Raw genomic sequence first — 19,340 nt, 5'->3', positions numbered from 1 at the left:
GAGTTTTGCAGGCCAAAATTTGAGACGCTTCGGGGAGGGTACCTGTGGGAGTGTCCAGAGCAGGGCATGAACACTGAAAACGGTGGAAAGTCTTCCAGAAAAGTGGAAAGTTTTCCAGATTCTCCAGAGGGGTCTAGTAAAGGCACGATGGGCAGGAGGGCATGCATGTAAGCAAGGTTATGGATTCTGAGAGCAGTTTGCAGGTGAGGAAAGCAAGCAGGACCAGCACTGGAAAAAGAATGGTAACCGAGCGTCGATCTGGGAGACTGCGACCAGGAGCTGAAGCGCATAGAAACAAAGTTGCACATGAAGAAAACTGGGATGAAGCTAACCATAAGGGACGCCTAGTTATCACTAAGAGGTAGCAGGATGAGTGGGAGGCAGTGCTGGCCAAAATAACCCTCCTGCTGATTTGCTAATGAATGAGATACAGGTGAGACACCAGAACCTCTGAGGGTGGACACCAGAAGCACTGGAAAATCCCTAGCCACTCCGACAGGCCATGACATAAACCACAACACAAAAATCTCCCATCTTTTCTCCATTTTTCTTATGGACCATGAGTATATTTTCTGTAATTCAAAAAACTGTATAAAAATAGAATCTAAATATATTATCATTTATAATAAAGATGATCAGAAAAATGTACTTTGATGTATTGAGCATGTGCAGTATATTGTCAATATATTGACATCACAAAACCAAAACAAAAAGATCAGGATAAAAGTAACAACAAGTTTTCATAACTGCAGTACGATGTAGTCAACAATCATTCATTTAAAGTGGGATGAATGTTTATCTCTATATTTTAAGAATCGCTACATCTTATAAGTGTTACTGAGTCAAACTACATTAGCAAAAAGGTCAGACACAAAAAATCCACAATAATATTTCCTGTAATACAGGAAACTGCAGATTTTTCCACAGTGATGCAGATGGCGTATGTGTCTGTTCTTGTGTGTGTCATTATTTTACATAACTTCTTCATGTGTAGCTCTTACAGTTTTCAAAGTGCTGATCAGATGACGCAGTGTTTTCATTTTTATTGCAGCTCAAAGACGATTTTTATGATTTGATTAACAGTAAGCAAATATTCACATAGATACTCTATTTTTTAAGACTCTCAGGAGAGTGCTTCGTATTTCGTTTGTATACAACCCATATACGATTGGATTCAGAAGTGGAGGTACAGTAAATATGAGCATGCCCATGATCTTTTGCATGTCAACCGAAACATTTTTGAATCTGTGAGATAAAATCGTGAATGTTGCCACAACCTCAAACATGAACAGTATAACTAACTGTGCGACACACGTGTTGACAGCTTTTGCCTTTGTTTCTGATTTCCTTGTAACCACACATGCAATGAGAATTTTAACATAGGAATATGCCTGAATGGATACGCTTACAACTTGTATAACAGCAGTGTTAAACAGCCCCATAATATTATTGACTGTTGTGTTTCCACACGTCAGCTTCAGGAGAGATGGGTTATCACAAAACACATTCATAACAACATGTTTGCACCTGGGAAGTCTTGCCTGCAAAGAGAACAGTGATACAATCAAGACAAAGTCGAGGCCCCAAACTAGTACAATGATACAACTAATAAATCTTGGTGTCATGACAGAGCTATAGCGTAAGGGCATGCAAATAGCAACATAACGGTCAAAGGACATTGCTGCAAGAATAAACAAAATGCCACCACCATACATGTGGAGCAGGAATGCCTGTAAAACACAGAGATGATAGTCTATTTTGTGTGTCTCTGTAACAATATCTGAAAGTACTTTTGGTAACATTGCAGATAGTCCTATGAGATCATTGAGTGGAAGACTAAATAGGATGAAATACATGGGTTTGTGAAGGTTTCTGTTCAATATGATTAAAGCCAACAAGGTCAGGTTGCAGGAAATTCCAAAAATACAAACTGAAATGCCAAGAAAAAATATAGGATACTTTCCTCCAGGTGGGATAACAAATGGATCAAGGGTTAACTCGGAACTAAAGTCAAAGGACTGGTTTTCCATTTTAAAGTTAGAAAAAGACAACTGTGAATTTACTAAACATTGTTACTAAAATATTTTCACATTATAATTAAAATCAAGTTAATATTTACAGAAATCAAGGGTGCCATTTTTCAAATGTAATGTTGCCTAAAGTGCTCTGAACTGTTGTGCTTCTCTTGCTTTATTAAAGTCACCTTGACCAGAACATGTAACGTCACCCCGTGACATGTATACTTCTGGGATTATTAATGGATTTACAAAGATAGAAAAAAAAAATATTTTTGTTAAGGTTGTATTCAGTATCCAAATCAAGTACTAAAAGTTTTACTTAATTTAGCTAAATAAACTAATGTTAAGCGCATTACTATTAAAATAACCACCAGTAAACTACAGGGTAAATGCAGGAAACATAAGGAATAAACTAAAATGTTTCCGACACAAAACAGTCTGTTTGTTCCAGTTCCAGCAGTATAGAATAGAATAGAATTCAACTTTATTGTCATTGCACATGTCACAAGTACAAGGCAACAAAATGCAGTTTGCATCCATCCAGAAAGTGCTTAGCAATAATATAGATATATTACAAAATATATATTAGCAATGAAATAGATATATAGACATATTACAAAAATGGGTCCATTATAGGTATGAGGGTACAAAATTATGGTCTTAAAAAATTATGCGGGTCTATTATGTACATGGTATGAAGGTATGTTATAAATATGCTATAACTAAAAGTATGTACAGGCTGTAGTGAGTGTACAAGCTATGTACAGGCTATGAACAGGATATAAATATGAAACTGTATAGAAATATGAACTATACAAGTTATAAACAGTTGTAAACAGTTGTAGAACTATAATTATTATTGAACAGAATTATAGAGTAGTGCAGTTTAGATCAGTGAGATATGTGGCTATTTCCTACAGAGATTATATAAAGTGCTAGTGGTTGTGAGTGGTGGTTCAGTCCATGTTATTATTGTGTGTATGAGGGTACCGTTGGTCATTTGTTTGTTTTTGTCCGTTGTGTGTGTGTTCAGTTATAGGTGGTTGTGGGTGTGTGTGTGTGATAAGTCCATGAGTTTAATGTCGGTCAGATGTCAGGAGTACGGTGTACATTTTAGGACATCGTCAGGTATCAGACAAAAAATTGTCAGGTGTCAGTTGTCAAAAAAAAAATTGTCAGGTATCAGACAAAAAATTGTCAGGTGTCAGTTGTCAAAAAAAAAATTGTCAGGTATCAGACAAAAAATTGTCAGGTGTCAGTTGTCAAAAAAAAAATTGTCAGGTATCAGACAAAAAATTGTCAGGTGTCAGTTGTCAAAAAAAAATTGTCAGGTATCAGACAAAAAATTGTCAGGTGTCAGTTGTCAAAAAAAAAATTGTCAGGTATCAGACAAAAAATTGTCAGGTGTCAGACAAAAAATTGTCAGGTGTCAGTTGTCAAAAAAAAAAAAAGTCAGGTATCAGAAAAAAAATTGTCAGGTGTCAGAAAAAAAGTTGTCAGGTGTCAGACAAAAAGTTGTCAGGTGTCAGACAAAAAATTGTCAGGTGTCAGTTGTCAAAAAAAAAAAAAGTCAGGTATCAGAAAAAAAATTGTCAGGTGTCAGAAAAAAAGTTGTCAGGTGTCAGAAAAAAAGTTGTCAGGTGTCAGACAAAAAAGTTGTCAGGTGTCAGAAAAAAAGTTGTCAGGTGTCAGAAAAAAAATTGTCAGGTGTCAGAAAAAAAGTTGTCAGGTGTCAGACAAAAAAGTTGTCAGGTGTCAGAAAAAAAGTTGTCAGGTGTCAGAAAAAAAATTGTCAGGTGTCAGAAAAAAATTTGTCAGGTGTCAGACAAAAAAGTTGTCAGGTGTCAGAAAAAAAATTGTCAGGTGTCAGAAAAAAATTTGTCAGGTGTCAGACAAAAAAGTTGTCAGGTGTCAGAAAAAAAATTGTCAGGTATCAGAACACAAGGTACCAGAGAGAAAATCTTCCTGCAGGTGGCGCTGTTGTCATGTCCCACCCGAATTGATTTCCAAATACGTCATCAACGTGTGACCGTGGGAGAGCGTAAGGTCATTGACCTCACCGGAGTTTTACCGTGGTTCAGGCTCCTAACGACACAAGGTAAGTTTAACTTTTTCTCCCTTTTGTTCATATTTTTGCCACAGTTGTGTTATATTAAGTTGCAGTTATGTTGTGAAAGTTACATATCAGAGACGGAAAGCCAGTTTTGTACGAAACCAAATCAGTACTATTTTTGTCTGGCTAATTCATTCTAGCTAGCGACAGTGGTGAAACGTGATTCAAATTTAAACTGTTCAGTAATTGTTTTGTATACATTTCAGCAAATGGACAAGCTGAAAGCTTACGAGCAGCTTAAAAAAGACCTTGAAAATGGTAATCCAACACTTTATTAAACTTTTTGGTAATGCTTGCAAGTTAATTTTTTTAACTGCAAAGAACCCTGACAATATCATGCTTTAATTATTTAACATGTATGGTATTCATATTTACTTCTCTTTATTAATATGCATGTTAACAGATGTATATAGTTATTACTTTATGATATTGTTGGAGTGCCCGATTTAAAAAAAAATAAATAAATAAAAATGACAAAAGTTAAATTTCTCACAAAATTAAAAGATTGCAATTTAAAAGTTAGATAGTCATGTAGGATCTGTCTCCTACAGTCAATCTATAACTACTTACCCTTTTAAAATTTTATTTGAAGGTGAGATTACCCAAAAAGGCTTTGATAACAACATAAAAAAGCTCCTGACAGCAGAAAAATCAGGTAGGTTTTGATACTTTTGAACAACATGCAAAACAATCTCCTTTATTTAACATGATATGCTTAGCAGGTTATGATTGAATAACCACTTTATTAATAGATGCAATACATTTTGAAAGCAGATGACTGTGCAGTAGTCTGTGATTGTAGTAGAATTCTATAAACCACATGTTTCACATCAATGCCCTATTTATATTGCAGATGACACTACTTCAACACGTGGCAATGAATTTCTCAGTAAGAAAACCACAATTATTTTGCTTCAAGGTCATTTGTAATATAGAACTCGCTGTGGATCAGTTTGATTAACTTTCAGCTTCATCCATTACAGGTGCAGCAGAGGCCTTTGGTAAAGCCAAGAAACTACTACAGCCTCAAGTAAAGAAAAGGCAGTTTCCACTGAATGATAAACGTTTGGACCATGCCAAATCATTATTGAAGGTTAGTTAAAAAGTGAAGCTACCTGTATGACTATCAGCAATATATTAAAAAATAACTTTCTAAATTTGGCTTATTTTTTAATAAATTTCCCTTTTTTTCCTTGATGCTAGGTCAGACTGGCTCCCATGGAGTGGAAGCCAAGAACTCATAGAAAGTGTGGACGGTACCAGAAGTTAATAATGGACGAAGCTCCACCTCGAATCATTCTTCAAGGCCATGAAACCTATGATGATTTAATTACCATAGGCAAAGAACGCTTCTGGCCAGAGCGTACTGAGGGGAGTGAGTTCACTCTTTGCCATTCTGACGGGACCAGGTGGAGTAAGCAGGAGTTCCACAAAGAATACGGAACTGTTTCTGATATTACACATATGTGGAAAAGAACAATATACATCGGGCGACGACAACTGGGTAATAAAGTGTTCAATATTACTATTAACTACTGTCTAGCACTCGAATTTGTATGGTATGAAATAATTTTACTTTTTGTACAGAGGTCGTGTGTTTGGATGATCAAAGTTCCATCTCAGGTGTGTGCCTGCCCAAACCAAATTGAATATTTTTGATGTTATGATTGAACATGGTACACTGGCCATGTTGGGCATTATTCAGATATATTGCAATTAATGTGTTATTTTACAGATGAAGACCCTGTAACTAAAGTGGGTGGTGATGAAAGTTGCAGTTTAGGTGAATGCCTGGACATCTAACTAAATCATTAAAATTGACTTCTTTTTTGTTTTGCATTACATTTCCAACCTTTACACACTTGTTTACTATGCTTGGTCATTGCACAGTTACTGTATATAATATGCATCTTATTCTGCAGATGAACTTCCTGAAACCCTCATAGGACAAAGTGTTGCAGAACAGGTAAAACCATGGCTTCATCTTGAACAGAACAATTAATTTCTTATCATTGTCATAAATGTGGATATTTTCACAGTGCACCCTGCAAAAAGTATATCTTGGCTGAATGTGTTCATAGGATTTCCATGCAGAAACATCCAGCTCAGCTGAATTTGAAACAGGGAGAGTCAGAAAGAAAAGCCAGTCCAAGCAAAGGAAGGAGGAAAATGTAGGGTCATCTCTAGGTCCAGGTGGAGCAGTGAGCCAAGACATGTTACCACATGCAGTTATTGAGTCAAAAGAAGCTATGGAGGGAGCTGAAGAGCTATCTGAAGGTGCTGGAAGTAGTGGGCTTTTGATAGATTTTGCACAGTCTTTCAACCCAACTCCAAAATCGCCATCATGTAAGCATTCTTTCCCATTTAGGGCTAACATCATATCATCAGACAAAATTGTAAATAAAGGTTTTCATTCTTCACTATTTGGTACTCAAGTTCCTGGAGTAAACCTAGATATTAGTGATCCAGCAGTTAATAGAAGAATGATTAGCAGTAGCTGTATGTTAATGGATGTTACTTTGTGTTTTTTTTTTTTTATCCCCAAGTGTATCTTCCACGTGTTCCATATGTGGAAGAGGCTTTAATTACATACAGTGAGGACAATCTACTGGGAGAAGGAACATTTGGCAAGGTATATAGAGGTTCTTTTCATGGTACTCCAGCAGCTGTTAAAAGGATCATGTGTGGCCAACAAGGGATGGAGGACAGCGACATTCATCATGAGATAAATGTTTCACTGTAAGAACTTTGACACACTTTTTTTTTTTCATTGTCAAAATCGATTCTTCCTCAAGCTGTAACATAATATGCCTCTATTTTGTTTTTTTTATTCGGACATGTTTCTGTTTTATTAGGAGACTGTCTCACCCCAACATCGTCAGACTCATGGCAGTTGCCCGCACTGAGTCCTGCTTTTTGTTGGCAGCTGAATACATTCATGGCGCAACCCTGCAGCAAGTGCTTCACACAGACAGCTGCTTGGTGAAGGTACCAATACTCATAACTTTATGTTTAATACATTTAGGTAGATGTGAATTATCTTAATACCCTCATATTAAAAAAGAACTTTTTATTGCTGGCATTTGTTTAAATATGTACTTGAAACCATCTTTGTGTACAACATATAAAAAGACTGATTCCTTTATTTTTCTCTCATGTTTTCAACCATTTAGAATTACCAAAATGATCTTTAATTGTCAAATGCCAGAAAAGTATCAACTTAGTAAAAGAATAATCTTAAATTTTTAATAATAAGCTCCCTTACTGTTTTGGTAGAATTGCTGTTTTTACTTGGATGAGGTCCAGACATTTTAGGTTTTCTTCTACAATATTCTTACAATATTTTTCAGGAATTTCTGTCCAGTCCTCCAGACAGGACTGGTGTAACTGAGTCAGATTGGTTGGCCACCTTGCTCACACACACCATTCACCTCTGCTTACAGTTTCGCAAGAGGACTGCAATCAGGGCTTTTTGATTGTCACCGCCAAACATTGACTTTGTTGGTCTTAGGTCCCATTGTAATTTATTGAAATTGAAATGGCAATTGCATTTGAATACTAATCCTATTTGAAGTAATACATTTCCAGTGGTAGACATGTTAGATTGTCACACCTGGCTACGCATTGTTTTATTAATATTATATATTGTCTTGATAGCTTGAAGGGGATGATGCCGGTTTCATATCACTGGACTTATCCATGGCAGTAGAGTACATCCATGCACAGAGAATCATTCACCAGGATATAAAGCCAGCAAATGTCATGGTAAGCCATACTGTATTTTTCTTTTTCTCCACTTTGTTTTTGAAGATCAAAATAAAAATAGTATATTATTTAACTTTATTCTCTTCAGTCTATTAAACACTACATTTGAACAATGAGAAACTTTTCTGGCATATTCATATAAAGGATTTTTTTTTAAAGTAAGAAGCCTTACATTGTTTCTTTAATAGTCCAATTTTTCTTTAATATGTTGGTTCTTGCACACCTACAAAATTCCCAAACATGTTGTAAGTTTAGGCTTTACAAACTGAAAGTTTCTATTCTTTTATTAGTCTGTACCACTTGCTTAAGTGGAATGGGGATTAAAAAATGCACAGGACTATAAAACCGGGTTGGATCATTAACCAATCTGTTAATTTTAATGTTTGGTATAATAAACAATCTCAGAATAAATCTGCAGTGATTGGGTGATCTGGGTGCTAAAAGCTTTGAGGGTTTTTTTTTTTTTCCCCCAATTATGAGCTGTGGTCTTTGGAATGACATTTTTGATAACATTTGTGAAATTTTAGACAACCTGGTAAGTTCTCATATGTATACCTTATAGGTTCACCACCCTTCTAAAAAGGCAGTCCTGACAGACTGGGGCATGGCAAACATAAGAGACACTGTGATGCTTCGTCAAGGGAGTAAGTTCACTGCCCAGGCTACTGGTCCAGCTGGTGGCACATATCTTTACATGGCCCCTGAATGCATACTGATGTTTGAAGAGGCCTCGTTCCAGACAGACATGTGGTCCCTCGGAGCCACATATCTGGAGATCCTGACGGGTTCCGCTCCGTGGATGGTTAAAAAACAAAGAGAACTGGCTGCACTAATGGCCACCAAAACCCCACCACATGCCCTATCACATCTCAGTGACAAAAACAGTTTTCTTGGTGGTTTGGTGAGCTATGACCCAGACTCAAGGCCTTCCGCATCTGATGTTGTTAAGTTTCTCAAGTCAGGCCTTGATCTTACGAGCCGATATGGCTACAAGTGGTAATGTTGCTACAGTCTGCAGTTCAAAAGTCTTTCAATGTGAATTATGTTCTACATTTTGTTAACAAAAGTTGTGGTAAATGAAACACTGAATCATTATGAAAGATGGCACCTTGTCAATTGTATTTCAAAATTTTATTGTACATTTTGTTGGTCAGACAGTTTTCAAATTACCTGTTGATTTTAAACAAGGATAAATAAATGTTAACAAACACTGTTGTATGATTTTATTGGTCATTGGAAATGTTTACTGGTGCACCTTCCATCCTCTCTCTCTTCAGAAAGATGTATATGTCATTTGCCTCGGCAAACGTAGAAGGTGTAGGAACTGCATTTCTGTTCATGGCAGTTGTGAGCTCTTGGACTAGCATGAGGTATGCAGCAAGGCAACCATCAGGTGTGCAGGGAAACTGGCTGTTTTCTAAAATGTTCTGGCACATGTCTCTGAATTCCTGGTTTGCTACCAGTGAAGGCTCTTCCCTCTCACAGATTAATTGCTTGGCATAGTCTAACCCTAACCCTTTTTTTTCTGATACCTGACTTTTTTTTTTTTGACAACTGACACCTGACAATTTTTTGTCTGACACCTGACAACTTTTTTTCTGACACCTGACAATTTTTTTTCTGATACCTGACTTTTTTTTTTTTTGACAACTGACACCTGACAATTTTTTTTCTGACACCTGACAACTTTTTTTCTGACACCTGACAATTTTTTTTCTGATACCTGACTTTTTTTTTTTTGACAAATGACACCTGACAATTTTTTTTCTGACACCTGACAACTTTTTTTCTGACACCTGACAATTTTTTTTCTGATACCTGACTTTTTTTTTTTTTGACAACTGACACCTGACAATTTTTTTTCTGACACCTGACAATTTTTTTTCTGATACCTGACAATTTTTTTTTTCACAACTGACACCTGACAATTTTTTGTCTGATACCTGACAATTTTTTTTTTGACAACTGACACCTGACAATTTTTTGTCTGATACCTGACAATTTTTTTTTTGACAACTGACACCTGACAATTTTTTGTCCGATACCTGACGATGTCCTAAAATGTACACCGTAACTGTGGCAAAAATATGAACAAAAGGGAGAAAAAGTTAAACTTACCTTGTGTCGTTAGGAGCCTGAACCACGGTAAAACTCCGGTGAGGTCAATGACCTTACGCTCTCCCACGGTCACACGTTGATGACGTATTTGGAAATCAATTCGGGTGGGACATGACAACAGCGCCACCTGCAGGAAGATTTTCTCTCTGGTACCTTGTGTTCTGATACCTGACAATTTTTTTTCTGACACCTGACAACTTTTTTGTCTGACACCTGACAACTTTTTTTCTGACACCTGACAATTTTTTTTCTGACACCTGACAACTTTTTTTCTGACACCTGACAATTTTTTGTCTGACACCTGACAACTTTTTTTCTGACACCTGACAACTTTTTTTCTGACACCTGACAATTTTTTTTCTGATACCTGACTTTTTTTTTTTTGACAACTGACACCTGACAATTTTTTTGTCTGACACCTGACAACTTTTTTTCTGACACCTGACAACTTTTTTTCTGACACCTGACAAGTTTTTGTCTGACACCTGACAACTTTTTTTCTGACACCTGACAACTTTTTTTCTGACACCTGACAATTTTTTTTCTGATACCTGACTTTTTTTTTTTTGACAACTGACACCTGACAATTTTTTTGTCTGACACCTGACAACTTTTTTTCTGACACCTGACAACTTTTTTTCTGACACCTGACAATTTTTTTTCTGATACCTGACTTTTTTTTTTTTTGACAACTGACACCTGACAATTTTTTGTCTGACACCTGACAATTTTTTTTCTGATAGCTGACTTTTTTTTTTTTTGACAACTGACACCTGACAATTTTTTTTCTGACACATGACAATTTTTTGTCTGATACCTGACAATTTTTTTTTTGACAACTGACACCTGACAATTTTTTGTCTGATACCTGACAATTTTTTTTTTTGACAACTGACACCTGACAATTTTTTGTCTGATACCTGACGATGTCCTAAAATGTACACCGTACAGGAGGCAGAGTTCAGCAGTCTGACAGCTGTAGGGAAGAAGCTGTTCCGGTACCTGGTGGTCTTAGTCCGGAGGCTCCTGTAGCGCCTGCCTTAGGGCAGGAGGGTGAAGAGTTGTTGATGATTTTCCCAGCCCTTTTCAGACACCGCTTCCTGTAGATGTCATTTATGGCAGGAAGTGGTGCTCCGGCAATGCGCTGGGTGGTTTTCACGATACTCTGCAATGCCTTCTAGTCCGAGGCAAGAGCAGCTCCCATACTAGACTGCTATACAGTTGGTCAGGATGCTCTCAATGGTGCAGATGGTGCACCTTTACCTTTCAGTTAAAGGTGAGATGGGTTAGAAAGTTTCTTTCAGTTTTTATAGATGTTAGATTTCTTTAAATAAGATGATGGTACCAAATATTCAAATGTGGCTTCTTATTCCTTATTGCTTTTCAAAGATGTTTCCAAAATAGTAATTCTACCATATGTTGTTTGAATTTTACAAATGGCAAACAATAAAGTCTTATTCATAGATAGATAGATAGATAGATAGATAGATAGATAGATAGATAGATAGATAGATAGATAGATAGATAGATAGTGGCTTCTATCTCCTCCTTTGGCCAGCCTATTACCCCAGCAGGGTACCTGATCACGGGCAGGGCGTACGTGTTGATGGCCCGGATCTTGTTCTTACCATTCAGCTGACTCCTCAAGACTTGCCTGACCCTCTGCAGGTACTTGGTGGTTGCAGCTTTTCTAGCGGCCTCTTCATTGTTCCCATTTGCCTGCGGGATCCCCAGGTACTTGTAACTGTCCTCTATGTCTGCAATGTTGCCTTCTGGTAGTTCAATCCCCTCAGTTCTGACTACCTTCCCTCTCTTTGTTACCATCCGACTACACTTCTCCAGTCCGAACGACATTCCAATGTCATTGCTGTATAGCCTGGTAGTGTGGATCAGTGAATTGATGTCTCGTTCACTCTTGGCATACAGCTTGATGTCATCCATGTACAGGAGGTGGCTGACAACTGCTCCGTTCCGTAGTCGGTATCTGTAGCCAGTCTTGTTAATGATCTCACTGAGGGGATCTCACTGAGGGGGGACTGGTGAGTGTCAGCACCACAGTCCAAGATGAGACAACGAACATCCAAGAATACATTGGGAAGATGGCCCCAACTGACCGAGTGCTCAGTGAATACCTCAGGCAGCAGAAACCCAAGAAAGAGGAGGGAGACGAGGAACCGTCATGGAAGGACAGGCCCCTGCACGGTATGTACCACCGGCAGATAGTGGAGGTGGCTGATATCCAGAAATCCTACCAGTGGCTGGACAAAGCTGGACTGAAAGACAGCACAGAGGCACTAATCATGGCAGCACAAGAACAAGCTCTGAGTACAAGATCCATAGAGGCTGGGGTCTATCACACAAGGCAAGACCCCAGGTGCAGGCTGTGTAAAGATGCCCCAGAGACAATCCAGCACATAACAGCAGGGTGCAAGATGCTAGCAGGCAAGGCATACATGGAACGCCATAACCAAGTGGCCGGCATAGTGTACAGGAACATCTGTGCAAGTATAACCTGGAAGTCCCAAGGTCAAAATGGGAGATGCCCCCAAGGGTGGTGGAGAATGACCGAGCTAAGATCCTGTGGGACTTCCAGATACAGACGGACAAAATGGTGGTGGCTAACCAACCGGACATAGTGGTGGTAGACAAACAGAAGAAGACGGCCGTAGTGATCGATGTAGCGGTTCCGAATGACAGCAATATCAGGAAGAAGGAACACGAGAAGCTGGAGAAATACCAAGGGCTCAGAGAAGAGCTCGAGAGGATGTGGAGGGTGAAGGTAACGGTGGTCCCCGTGGTAATCGGAGCACTAGGTGCGGTGACTCCCAAGCTAGGCGAGTGGCTCCAGCAGATCCCGGGAACAACATCGGAGATCTCTGTCCAGAAGCTAAGATACTGCGCAGGACCCTGAAGCTCCCAGGCCTCTGGTAGAGGACCCGAGCTTGAAGGATAAACCGCCCGCAGGGGCGTGCTGGGTGTTTGTTTTTTTTTATAGATAGATAGATAGATAGATAGATAGATAGATAGATAGATAGATAGATAGATAGATAGATAGATAGATAGATAGATAGATACAAATGGCAAACAATAAACTCGTATATATATATATTATTAGTAAAGATATGTTGGTATATAGTGCTACAAATAATACTTTAAAAGTATTTCTTTTATATACTTTTATAACTGTTTTATAACATAATTGCTGCATTAGCATAACAATACCTTATACCATAAAGTAGTGCCACAGAAATAATAAAAATATATTTTTATTCAGCTTAAATATAATTTCAGCTCTTAAAATAAAGAGCTGTAATAAAACTTTTATAAAACTATTATGTAACTGGAACCACTTTAACTAGGCAGAATTACAACAGCCAAATCCCTGATTACTTTGTCAAAACATATTTTTAATGAGCCCCTTAGAAGTTTGATTAATTGATGTGTTATTAACTGTCTCACATTTTAATTAATCCCTGGACAAATGGTAAACCTCTAGTCTAGAATGATATACTGTTTTACTTGCTAATGAGGATTGTTTTTCAATAATACTCCTGGGAGGTGTGTTTGACTCAGATGTTTACAAGTTGTTAAGTGGAGTTGCATAATAATGTGTGAACATTTGATTTTTTTAAACTTTAATCATGAACTGTGAAATTAAGTAAATTATTTTTACACCTTGGGTACTATAACACTGTTTATTATTTTTTCATAAATATATAAATTATTACAATCATTTATTGTTTTTTATGTACATTCATTTGCACTGTAGGAACAACAGTTCCTTCTGACATAGTAATTTATTAATATTGAAGTAAAATGTTTTACAGAAAATGCAGAAAGACAAAAACCATGTTTAATGATTTCAATGTTCGGCCTTTCCAGAAAGTATGAAAGAATACTAATTAAAACAGAGCTCTGAAGTGATCACAGCAGGCAATGGGGAACAAGGACAATTTTTACTCACACAAAAGGGCAGTAAGGACATTAGGACTAATCATCTTCCCCTGGGAAATGGATATGATGAACCCTTGAGCTGCTTTGATAATTCATTTGACCCACTTATTACATTATTTGCCCTTTCTTAGTACTGTTCCACAGAAAAGGACATGGGTTGAGTTTACTGTCTCGGGCCTTTCTATGTAAAGTTAAGGTATTTTTCTGCTTGATTGTTTATTTGAGTGGTTGACTTATCTGATGACATGGTTCACTGGGACATAAACATATTCACATTTGGGGAATTTGAAATTGCCCCAGTCCCTGGTTCATTTTCAGATGTTAATGTAGATATGAAATATTGAAAATATTTATTTATTTATTTTTACATGTGCTTATGCTTTTATGGAGCACTCATTGAAATACATGGAAAATCATGGAAATATATGGAAAGAGGCAGGGTAAATCCTGGACTCCAGCTTGCCACAGGGCACTTTTTTTTCTTGTATGTAATTCAGTCAAAACTAAATAAATCATAGGTGCACAAAGGAGCTTAATAGCAGGTCCTTCCTCCCAGCAGCTGTTAGACTTTATAACCATCACTCTGCATATTATCAAAAACCAGTGCTACCATTTCTATGCCACAAATTTCACAAATTTTTAGAATCCCAACACAAACAACACCTGTCTCAACATTTAGAATAACTTTTGAGCATACACTTTTTTGTGTTTTTGTTTGTTTTTTCACTCAAACTCTTAGTTTTGATGTTTTGACAAACTACCAACAGCCTTTGATTAGATGATCTCAGGCTGCGAGAGGGAGTGTGAGGTTCTAAGAGATCAGAAACATAGGCAGGAGATGGTCAAGGTTCTTTTTGCTCAAAAAAAAAGATTGTTACAGTAATCTAAGCGAGAAGAAATAAAAGCATGAATAATCATTTCTAACTCAGATTTAGACAAAAACGTTCGCAGTTTGGAGATATGACAGAGAGAGCATTTTTAAACAGCACAGCAGGTAGAATGTCATTTGGACAAGTGGTGATGTTCATTTTATCCAGCAGAAGTGAAAGGTCATGTATGGTCAATGGGTTAAACACTTACAGCAAATGAGAGGGAGGTGGACCAGAGACACAATGCTCATATGGACATTATTAACTTTATCTACAAAGAAGTTTAGAAAGTCATCACTCTCACATATAGAGGACACAGGTACTGGGTGGTCCACGGGGGAAACAATAGAGTTTATGGGGCGATCATGGCTCCAGAGTTGGGGGTTCGCCTTGTAATCAGAAGATTGCCGGTTCGAGCCCCGGCTTGGGCAGTCTCGGTCGTTGTGTCCTTGGGCAAGACACTTCACCCGTTGCCTACTGTTGGCCCGGTGGCGCCAGTGTTTGGCAGCCTCGCCTCTGTCAGTGCGCCCCAGGGTGGCTGTGGCTACAATGTAGCTTGCCATCACCAGTGTGTGAATGTGTGTGTGTGAATGGGTGGATGACTGGATATGTAAAGTGCTTTGGGGTCTTAGGGACTAGTAAAGCGCTATATAAATACAGGCCATTTTATGGTTTCGAACAGTACTTTGGAATTTTTCTTGTTTGATGAGATCAACTGAGAAAAATATCCTGATCTAGCTGATTTAATGGTTTCGTGCAGGGAAACCCAAACTTCCCTAAGGTGGAGCCTGTGAACATCAATTTTAGTTGATTTCCAAAGGCGTTCTGCTTTCCTACAGAGTCTTTTGACGTTCCTTATGTCATCGTTTAGGAGGAGGAGCTCTTTTTGGGGCAACAATGACAGTTTTTAAAGGTACAACTGTCACAATCCTGAGTCTTTGGACCCAGCGTTTTGGGTTTTAATATATTTTGATGTTTATAGTGTATGTTTAAGCTCATTACGTTTTCTATGTTCATTTGCTTATTAGTTTCCCCTTATGTTTTCAACCCCTGTGTTAAGTCTCCCTTACCCTTCATGTGTTTCATGTCTGCATGTCTTTTGTTAAGTTCATGTCGTCAGGTCTGCTTTACATTATGTTTCCTGTTTTATTTTGAAAGAGGTCCTGTGTTCTTGTGTTCATTGTGTTTAGTTTTACGTTTCCCCTGTGATGTCGTTATGTTCATGTGTGTCAGCTGTCTTGCCACTTCTCCTGATACCTCATGTGTGTATTTAAGTCCTCTGTCTTCCTGTGTTCAGTGTTGCATCCTCGCTTATTTATGTCTGTGTGTTCTGTTTGCCAAGTCTACCAAGTTTATTTTGTATTGTCAAGTTTAGTTTAGTTTTTCCAGTGTTCAGCAATAAAGCCACCATTTTGAGTTTCAGCCTGGCCTCTACGTTTGTGTCTGCATTTTGGGTCCTTTCATGCCTCTGTCCACACAGACTTTGACAGCGTAGCAACATCAGCATCAGTGCAGCCCCTGATCACATGAGGATCCATAAATCAGAAAACTTCAGGGCAACATCCTGATTTATGAACCACTTATTGAACAAGAGATTGGATGGTGGTGTTTCCAGAGGGAAGCTAAGGTTAAAAATAACACAAGAATGGTCACTCACTTGTACATCCTTAACACAGAGATTAGTTGTGTCTAAGCAAAGAGAAAACACGAGGTCCAAGGTGTGGCCTTTAACGTGAGTGGGACCAGAGACATGCTGAATAAAATTAAAAGAGTCAGAGGCCATGCTACAGCTAAGATCATCCACATGCAGGATGAAATCGCTGATCTAATAATGGAGGATAAAAAGTCTGTGAAATCCTGGATATAAACACCAGCGGGGCCGGGAGGGCGGCAGATTAAAACACAGTAAAATATATTTGATGAACCGACCTTAAGAAACTGTGACTCAAAGAAAGGGAAAGTCTCATAGTCCAAAGCTCTGCAGGAGAAACTGTCCCGGAAAACAGTGGCAAGTCCAGCACCACCATATAATATAAGGCCTAACTTAAATGGTTGTTTTTTGTTTTTTGTTTTAGTTTGATTAAGTGTGTTAAGCTGTGTCAGCAGATATGTCTATAACACTTAGTTGCACTTGGTAGTAATGATAAATCCATGGCGGACAAGTCCACATTGTTTCCATATCCCATTGCTTTCTTCATGTGTCTGGAAGGACTGCAGGTAGAGTGCAGGTCACAAACATACAGTGAAAAGTGGAAAGAGTACAATTTCTACAGATAATACACACTGGCCACTATTTATGGTCCTCATTGTTGTTAATAATTTAAAATGTGCTTGTTAACTTTTTTTTTTCTTCTTTCGAAGTGTATGGCAGGAAAAGTTTTGCTTTTATTCTTGCATCTAGACAAAAATTAAATATCAAGCTCCATATTAATTCATGTGGGAATCTATAACGAGCCCTTGATAAATATAGAACTGTAGCTGAAATGGAGAAGCCAGTAAATTCATATCAAATGTTACACCCTGAATATAAAAGTCACTCAGCTGTAGCTGCTGATTAGATTCCTTCCTCCACAGCCAAGGTACAAAACACTAGCAGCTTAAAACACTGTGACTTCACATTGTTGTAGGTTTTGTTGAGCATTTTTTTGTTTTGTTTTGTTTTGTTTTGTTTTGTTTTTTTCAAAACATCTGCATTTTCACTATAAAATGTTGGTACTTTCCTTAGTTTATGGTTATGGTTTATTGGTGTCAGTTTTAGTTGTTGTTGTTTTACACACCATACAAGACAGAATTTGATTACTGAATATTTCAATTGAAGGTAATGTGTTTTTAAAAGTGTAATTTAATTTAATTTTGTGTTTGTTTTTCTTTTTTTGTTATCATGAAGCATTTTTAATCATATTTTATTTTTATTGATTTTTTTTCCAGGCAGAAAAAAAAGTGTAATAAGTATGTTCATTCAGCTTTAACATACTGGGACACTTATCATGTTTCATTGTCAGTGTTTTCTCTTTTAGGTTTCCCATTAAGTAAAGAGAATGGAAAAAAACAAAACAGTTTCAACCGATATTCTGGAGGTCCAAGGTTTTGACATTTCTCCACAGTTAACGTATCCTCTCTTTTTCTTACTGCTCTTTGTTTACTTCACCCTGCTTTTTTCTAACATTGGAGTCCTTTTGCTTATCATTTCTCAGAAGAGTTTGCACCAGCCAATGTACTTTCTGTTTTGTAACCTGTCTGTCAATGATCTCATAGGTAACACAGTCCTGCTGCCTCAGCTAATGGCTCACATCTTGGCAACCGAACGGTTTATCACCTACAAACAGTGTGTGGTTCAGGCTTTTCAAAGTCACACATTTGGATCGGCTTCACATATGATCCTCATCATTATGGCAATTGATAGATATGTGGCGATATGCCACCCCTTAAGGTATAGTTCCATTATGACAACCAGAACTGTGGTTGGGCTGTCCGCAGCTGCCTGGGGGGTGTCAGTAGTGCTTGTGTCTATATTAATAGGTCTTACTGTGAGGCTGTCCCGCTGCAGATCCACTATACAAAATTCTTACTGTGACAATGCATCACTATTCAAGCTTTCTTGTGAGGACGTGTCCATAAACAACATCTATGGACTCTTTTTCACTGTGCTGCTGTTTACTAGTTCAATTGCAAGCATAGCTGCCACCTATTTTAGAATTGCTCTCATTTGCTGGATTAAGAAAAACAAAGACTTAAATAACAAAGCGCTGCAAACATGTGCAAGCCACCTTGTTCTTTATCTGATCATGCTCTGGTCAGGATTTTTAACAATTATTTTGCATCGTTTCCCAAATTACCCAGACTTAAGGAAAATTGCATATGTTTTATTTCATGTTGTCCCTGCTAATCTGAATCCAATAATTTATGGAATGCAAACGAGATCATTAAGACATAAAATTACTGAAATACTAAAAAGAAAAGTGACTCCATCCTAATATTTTTTTATCTTAAATTTACAGTACTAATAATAATACATTTTATTTATAGGCGCCTTTAAATACCCTGAAGGTCACATTAGTACAAAATAAATAAATAAAGTAAGGTTTTCAGTGGTTGCAACTAAAAGGTACCTATTTTAGATTAACCTTTTCTTTTAACTGTAGTTCCAGTTCCTTTTGAAAAGTCTTTCAACAGCTCAATAACAATAACAACAGCATAAAATGACAAGACATCAGAATGAGTGACGCATTAATTTTCCTCCCACCCATGTATTCAAATCTAAATGTTTTCTACCAACCTTTTTTTTTAAGTGGGGCCAGGCCTACACACTTCTATTGATTGATTGCTGAAAAGCCATTAAAATAATATCTATGACAGAGCATAAAATAAATAAAAATGTCCTTATAATCAGTATCACTATGCATGTATTTGGAGCTGAGTAATGCATTTGTTTTCAGTAAGCTTGTGGGTTTTTTTCTGTGTAGTCATTGTTAATAACTTACAACCCAAAACTTATGCTCAAAA

The 19,340-nt window shown here is 37.6% G+C and overlaps 3 protein-coding genes across 3 annotated transcripts; 2 read left to right on the top strand and 1 right to left on the bottom strand.

Annotated features, from left to right (window-relative positions):
• Positions 1 to 1,094: 1,094 nt before the first annotated feature.
• Positions 1,095 to 2,030, bottom strand: LOC146694382 (olfactory receptor 52B2-like). The gene has a single exon (XM_085478868.1). The coding sequence runs from the start codon at positions 2,028 to 2,030 to the stop codon at positions 1,095 to 1,097; it is 936 nt and encodes a 311-aa protein (XP_085334994.1).
• Positions 2,031 to 3,894: 1,864 nt separating this feature from the next.
• Positions 3,895 to 9,111, top strand: LOC146694381 (uncharacterized). The gene is made up of 14 exons (XM_085430542.1): positions 3,895 to 4,116; positions 4,338 to 4,389; positions 4,724 to 4,786; positions 4,985 to 5,020; positions 5,115 to 5,224; positions 5,335 to 5,635; positions 5,719 to 5,754; positions 5,867 to 5,914; positions 6,054 to 6,097; positions 6,213 to 6,477; positions 6,678 to 6,870; positions 6,987 to 7,119; positions 7,789 to 7,896; positions 8,459 to 9,111. Exons 2-14 carry the CDS (start codon positions 4,341 to 4,343, stop codon positions 8,894 to 8,896), a joined length of 1,824 nt encoding a protein of 607 aa, XP_085286668.1. The 5' UTR covers positions 3,895 to 4,116; positions 4,338 to 4,340; the 3' UTR covers positions 8,897 to 9,111.
• An 8,764-nt stretch (positions 9,112 to 17,875) lies between these two features.
• On the top strand, positions 17,876 to 18,811 carry LOC146694380 (olfactory receptor 52N5-like). The gene has a single exon (XM_085478867.1). It carries the CDS (start codon positions 17,876 to 17,878, stop codon positions 18,809 to 18,811), a length of 936 nt encoding a protein of 311 aa, XP_085334993.1.
• The last annotated feature ends 529 nt before the right edge of the window (positions 18,812 to 19,340 follow it).

This window comes from Copadichromis virginalis, linkage group LG14 (assembly GCF_057382275.1).
Source record: "Copadichromis virginalis isolate Kocher_CV1m ecotype Utaka linkage group LG14, C_Virginalis_male_GT1.1, whole genome shotgun sequence".
In the NCBI taxonomy this organism is placed as follows: domain Eukaryota; kingdom Metazoa; phylum Chordata; class Actinopteri; order Cichliformes; family Cichlidae; genus Copadichromis; species Copadichromis virginalis.
Note: the sequence above shows the minus strand (reverse complement) of the source record. Positions and strands in the feature narration are given on the sequence as shown.

What these genes read in the sequence shown, in the direction of transcription:
- LOC146694381 (XM_085430542.1), top strand. Translation starts at nt 4,341, where the DNA reads ATGGACAAGCTGAAAGCTTACGAGCAGCTTAAAAAAGACCTTGAAAAT. An exon ending in TGATCAAAGTTCCATCTCAG is followed by an intron (nt 5,755 to 5,866) that starts GTGTGTGCCTGC and finishes GTTATTTTACAG; the next exon opens with ATGAAGACCCTGTAACTAAA. An exon ending in GACAAAGTGTTGCAGAACAG is followed by an intron (nt 6,098 to 6,212) that starts GTAAAACCATGG and finishes ATGTGTTCATAG; the next exon opens with GATTTCCATGCAGAAACATC.
- LOC146694382 (XM_085478868.1), bottom strand. Translation starts at nt 2,030, where the DNA reads ATGGAAAACCAGTCCTTTGACTTTAGTTCCGAGTTAACCCTTGATCCA.
- LOC146694380 (XM_085478867.1), top strand. Translation starts at nt 17,876, where the DNA reads ATGGAAAAAAACAAAACAGTTTCAACCGATATTCTGGAGGTCCAAGGT.